This window comes from Atta colombica, unplaced genomic scaffold, assembly GCF_001594045.1.
Source record: "Atta colombica isolate Treedump-2 unplaced genomic scaffold, Acol1.0 scaffold172, whole genome shotgun sequence".
NCBI classification, from domain to species: Eukaryota; Metazoa; Arthropoda; class Insecta; order Hymenoptera; family Formicidae; genus Atta; species Atta colombica.
Genome location: NW_017259263.1, coordinates 43,293 through 48,767, shown reverse-complemented (window position 1 = coordinate 48,767; position 5,475 = coordinate 43,293). Strand labels below are relative to the sequence as shown.

General features: G+C 31.0%; 1 protein-coding gene across 3 annotated transcripts; it reads right to left on the bottom strand.

Moving 5' to 3' along the window:
* Positions 1–615: 615 nt before the first annotated feature.
* Positions 616–4,653, bottom strand: LOC108686287 (alpha-1,3-mannosyl-glycoprotein 4-beta-N-acetylglucosaminyltransferase B). 3 transcript variants are annotated; one of them, XM_018191511.1, is made up of 10 exons: positions 4,423–4,653; positions 3,190–3,791; positions 2,734–2,780; positions 2,337–2,647; positions 2,135–2,265; positions 1,952–2,059; positions 1,682–1,875; positions 1,477–1,613; positions 1,284–1,399; positions 616–1,206 (listed from the first exon to the last, which is right to left on the bottom strand). In XM_018191511.1, the coding sequence occupies exons 2-10, from the start codon at positions 3,721–3,723 to the stop codon at positions 1,177–1,179; spliced, it is 1,608 nt and encodes a 535-aa protein (XP_018047000.1). In that variant the 5' UTR covers positions 3,724–3,791; positions 4,423–4,653; the 3' UTR covers positions 616–1,176. The 3 variants fall into 3 exon arrangements, with proteins under 3 accessions (XP_018047000.1, XP_018047001.1, XP_018047002.1); XM_018191512.1 differs by having other exon boundaries at positions 3,190–3,747; XM_018191513.1 differs by having other exon boundaries at positions 3,190–3,747; positions 4,585–4,642.
* Between the last annotated feature and the right edge of the window lie 822 nt (positions 4,654–5,475).

Here is a 5,475-nt window from a genome sequence, read left to right as displayed (position 1 = left end):
TATATATTAATTTTGATATACATATAATATTTGTCACAAAAATATATTTTTATTATTATTGTTATATAGGAGTATACAGACAGACATATGTACATATATAAAGAAAACTACACGAAATAAATAACTGTTCATACATTAGAAGAATATAGTCTTCGTATCACTGTTTGTTCATCAAACAAACATCTGAATCGATATCCTTGCGTCGCATGTTTGACAATAATAATAACAATGCGAATATTGAAGGACCATATTCATCTGAATCATAAGCTTTATATGCCAAGGATTCACACGTGATTGAATTAGTAGCGAACATCGAGAGCAGAGTCCGATTGAAACTTTTACGAAACTGAAAACAAACACTTATTATGTGTCAGTTCCGACTGAATAGCCATACAGCTCTTCATAAATATTAATTTTAATATATGTAATTATTGTTTCAATAATTAAATTATAATGTTTATGAAGAAGTACTTATGAAGAAGTACTTCTTTGGTCAAAATTGACACACAATCAAAATTTCGATTTTCGATTTCGGCCGAAATTTAATTATTATTTCAATAAATTATGATATTTGAAGAAAAAATATATAAGGGCATATATATATACGTATGGCCTTTATAGGATTCCTATTTTTTAATTTTGGTTCGGCTGAAATTGACATATAGCCGAGTGTTTCGGTTGTCAGCAAAAGTTTCGGTCGGACTCTAATCGAGAGCGAGTCGAGACGCGCAAACAGGTACAGGTCAGTTAAATTCCGAACTAAAATACAATCTTACAAAAAGCAAGAAACACTTACGCTATATAGTTCTAAACTCAACAGTAGCCATTGTATACACTTGTAAACCGGATATTCGCAAAAGTGTGAATATCAGAAGCAAATTTATTACATTACTATCTGATTTTTGCACTTTAACAGCGCCATGTATACTAAAAAAAAGCCGTTAAAATGCTCGACCGACTTAAAAGCCGGTTTTGATTATATTAAACATATTCATTAAAACATATTTTCTTTTTTGTAATGGACGGCATTGAATTAACTGATCCATTTAAATATATAACATGACAGCAAAATAAAAAAATATATAAATTATTAAGAAACATTTATAAAATAATCAGTCGCTTATGCTAACCATGCAGGTAGTACCGAAAGATCACTTGAGAATCTTCATCCTTTAATCAGCTAGGCTGATCTTCTATTATGTGAATCTAAGCAAAAAATTATATTTTTACAGCACAGGAGAGACTTAATATTATAATGAATCTATTATTAGAATTTTTTTTACCTCAGATAGAATGGCCCAGTTTTCACTTTCACTATGTATAGTTAAACGAAGTACCAAAACCTTACCCAATTTTCGATCTATGGTCCCTTCGGCAACACCAAGTACATCAAACTTACCTATTTCATACACAATATACTTTTTAACAATTTCTCGAATTATTAAATTATAAGATACATATTATAAAATTTTTTACCTATAATAACATAACCGTCCTCCGTCACATCGTTGCTATTTCTATCTAATAACGGAGACATCTCGGCTAATACTTCCACGGTCGTATTGTAAAATCTATCAGAAGGATGTTCAGGATTTCCGCTCCTGAATAAGTACCTACACACAAAACAATAAAATAGTTATTTTTCAAAATAAAATGTTCAATCGTACTACTTGCAACTTACTTTTTTATAAAAATAGGATGCGAAAATTTAAACTTTAAATGGTCTCCTGGCTGAGGTAGCAAGCCCCAAAAGAATGACTCGCCCTTGTATGCTTTTTGCAATGTATACTGTTTGTAAGGCTTGATTTGAGTCTCCACAGTTGCTTCAGGATTCTCGTGAGCGTAAAATAGTGTTATCTTGCCAAATTGTTTGTCCTATAAACATAATTTAGACATTAGTATTGTCATAATTGTATTTTACTTTTTTAAGAATAAATATATCTGACATTACTTTAAGTTTCTGCACTTTTCCTTTTAAAGAAGAATGCGTCCCTATGTGTTGAAAGAGAGAAGGTTTGTAATGTATCCATAATTCTGCTTTAGCCATTTTACAATGTTTCTGCCGTAACAAAAATTTCTTTTTAAAAAATCAATATTCTGTATTAAATATGTAATTATTATTATTTATACTAACGTGATCCATGTCAAGACTGCAGACTTTTGTCGATATCAAATGGTCCAATAGCCAATCAACAGGCTTATCATTGTAGAACATTAAAAAGAATTGGATTAACCAGGGAAGTTCCACACATTTAAACAGTTTTCCTACAATTTTCAATAGAACTTAAAATATTTCTTTAATATCTACATCTGTGCAATATACAACAATGTCATACCGATAAAACCGAGTTGACAGAAATCGAGGACGAACCAATTTTCCTTTGTACCTATCTTCTGTAACGCAAAGGATTTCATGGTAGTTATAAAATTCTTCTTAGCTAAAATATCATCTTCCAATTGTACATAAAACGTGCCCTTAGTTTGGGCATAGGACATAAGAAAAGCAAAATCGAGATTCTGCTTGGACCGCCAAATGACACGTTGATGATCGTCACCGAGAGTGTCGCGTAATTTTGATAAATTAGGATAATAGGATAATGATGGTGATATTACATCGATTACGCCAGCTTCGCATTCGTTCGGAAATCTAAAATAAAAAATTCTGTTATAAAAGAAATCCATATTGATAAAGACACAAGAATGAATAAGATAAATATGATTTCATGAACTTACTGAACTTCAATTTGCTTTGCAACATATGTCACATAATCAATGTCTGTCTGCAAAAGAAATTATATATATATATATATATATGGATACAAAGATTCCAAAATAAAAAATAAAAATGTATGTTCAAATATATTTGCTATTTTTCATTTTAAGCAGTAATTCTTGAAATATAAGGATAATTTAATGATTTTCAACAATTACAGCATCGCGTACTGATAATCAATGACTTACAAACAGGCAAGGTTTAAAACTGACCAATAACTTTAAACCTTGATATCTCAAAAATTATTAGTTGAAATAACAAAATTTTAACTTTCTTTTTAAAATATTTTTGCTATGGTATTTTCATTTGCAAATTTTAGGACACCCTGTACATATAATATAGTTTTATTAATTCATCATTTAATGTCGCAATCACAAATAATTTTATGCTTGTTAGTAATTAGCGATTCCACTTACTTCGGCCACTAAAACGATGATGAGTGTGTCAGCGATCTCTGCGGTGTTCATACGATCCAACAGATTTTTCAAAGTTGCCATAAGATAAGATTGAACCTCGCGTTTTACCGTCGGTACTCCCAACACCATGCTTACTCCTGATCTACCTTTGCTCTGCACAAACGCAGGACGCAGACTATTCGGATCATTAAGAAAATGTGGTAGAAAATTGTAGATCGAAGGCAGTTTGATATTGGTGACGTTCGAGGTGCCGTTGTTGATGAGCAACTGCAGATCTGGTAGAATGTGATTACTTTCAATCAGCTGTAGCAACTGATGTGACAGCAAATTTATTTCTTCCTGACTGCTAATGTATTTGGCATGCAAATGCTCCAATTTCGCCTGCAACTCAGCAATGCTATTTTGTAGTACGGCTTCCTCACGCATGTCTGATGGTGTCAGCAGATTCAGAATCACACATGGAACTAAAACTAGCACCAGTACGATTACACATCGCTTCCGCACTGGAGTTAGCGTTGTAAAATGCGGTGTCATCTTCTCCTTTTCCGCTTCTACATTCTACATGATGGTATCCATTGGTACAAAATAAAAATGAATATTATCTAGAAGCAACATTTGAAACATAAGTTATAACTTGTTACATAAAGATTCAATATGCTTATCTCAATTTATTTCAATTTATTTATTTAAAGATATAGAAGATTCTTTTAATCTTATAATTATTTCTTTGTAATTATCAAAATTAATATGTATGTTTATACTGATAATTAATGATGAAGCATCAGATAAACAAGATTTAAAAAACTGAGCAATAGCTGTAAACTTTGATATTTCAAAAATATTACATATATTTGCATTAATTTTTAATTAAAACATATAGTCACACAAATATTCTGCTATTTTAATAACTTAATTATAACTCTAATAATGTCTTCTTCAATGTAGCAATCTTAATCCCAAAATAATTTCGCTACACAGTAATAACTAATAATCAAATTGAGTAATACAGAATTATGTCCATGTAGTTGGAAAATAATTGGAAGAAGAATCACAAACGTCGATTAATTTTATCAAAAATACGTTTACTATCTTCAAATATATACTTAAATATAGCTACAATATAACTGCTGTTAATAATAAAAAGTAATGATTTTAAAGACTGCTAAAAAGATACTATTATTATAATGAACTGGCCGATAAAATTCGTCAACATTAACATAGATAATTTTTTACATTTAGCCTTCTTCGAGGTCGCAGTCGACGAATGCTTGTCGCGACGACATTGCCTTGTCGTCGCCGTGGAACTTCGTCCTGTTTGTCTTAATTAAGGATCTTATAGCAGCACGTTACGCAACGTATGATGCTCTGATAATGCACGTTTTCGAGTTTCCTTACGAAAAAGAAGAAACGCCTATCGTGCGCCTATCTCCTGTCTCCAACTCCAACATAACCCGTTCTGCTCGTTCGGGCATCAGCTCGTTTTAAGCTTACCGTATATAGAAATATACTGGGTGCTCAAGGCATCAAAGGCAATATTAATAAAAGATAAAAAATGTCATTTTTTTTAGTATTTTTTATAACATTTTTTTCATTTGAAGGAAAGTAGGAAAATCCAAGGAGCTAATAAGAAATTTGAAGAAATTAAATAAAACTGAAAATTATTTTGAAAAGTTTTGAAAAGAAAGTTTAAATTCGATTTTAATAAACGACACTAAACTGATTGATCTTTAATATATTTACGTCTTCAAAAATTATGCACTGATTCAAAAACAATATCGCGTATGATTTTTTTTTATGGGAAGCGCCCATACAATATTTACAAAAACATACATTATTCTCTTTAATAATTTATTCGGAAAAGTTGATTCCAAGAAAATAAGATAAAATTAATAACTCGGGCCATATATTATGTATATACATTGAATATGAAACAACGTTTTATACGAATATACATATATATATATATATATATATATATATACATATATTTGTTGTACCTCTCTCTTCTTTATGTATAAACTGGTATAAACCAAACCGGCGCTTGATCAAAATGCATGCATCTACGCATGAGGGAAGTCATGCGTAAACAAAGCATAAGCAATGAGCAACAAACGAATCGACCAATCATACTCGAGAATCCCGAGAATAGAAATCTTCGAATAGAAATATTCATGAGATTGGAAATTGTCCGCCATATTCAGAACTATAATGCGCAAAAACATTTCAAGTCAATTCAGTATCTGCACCGAGATACTGGGTGCGTTCGAAGAGATTATTCGCACTATG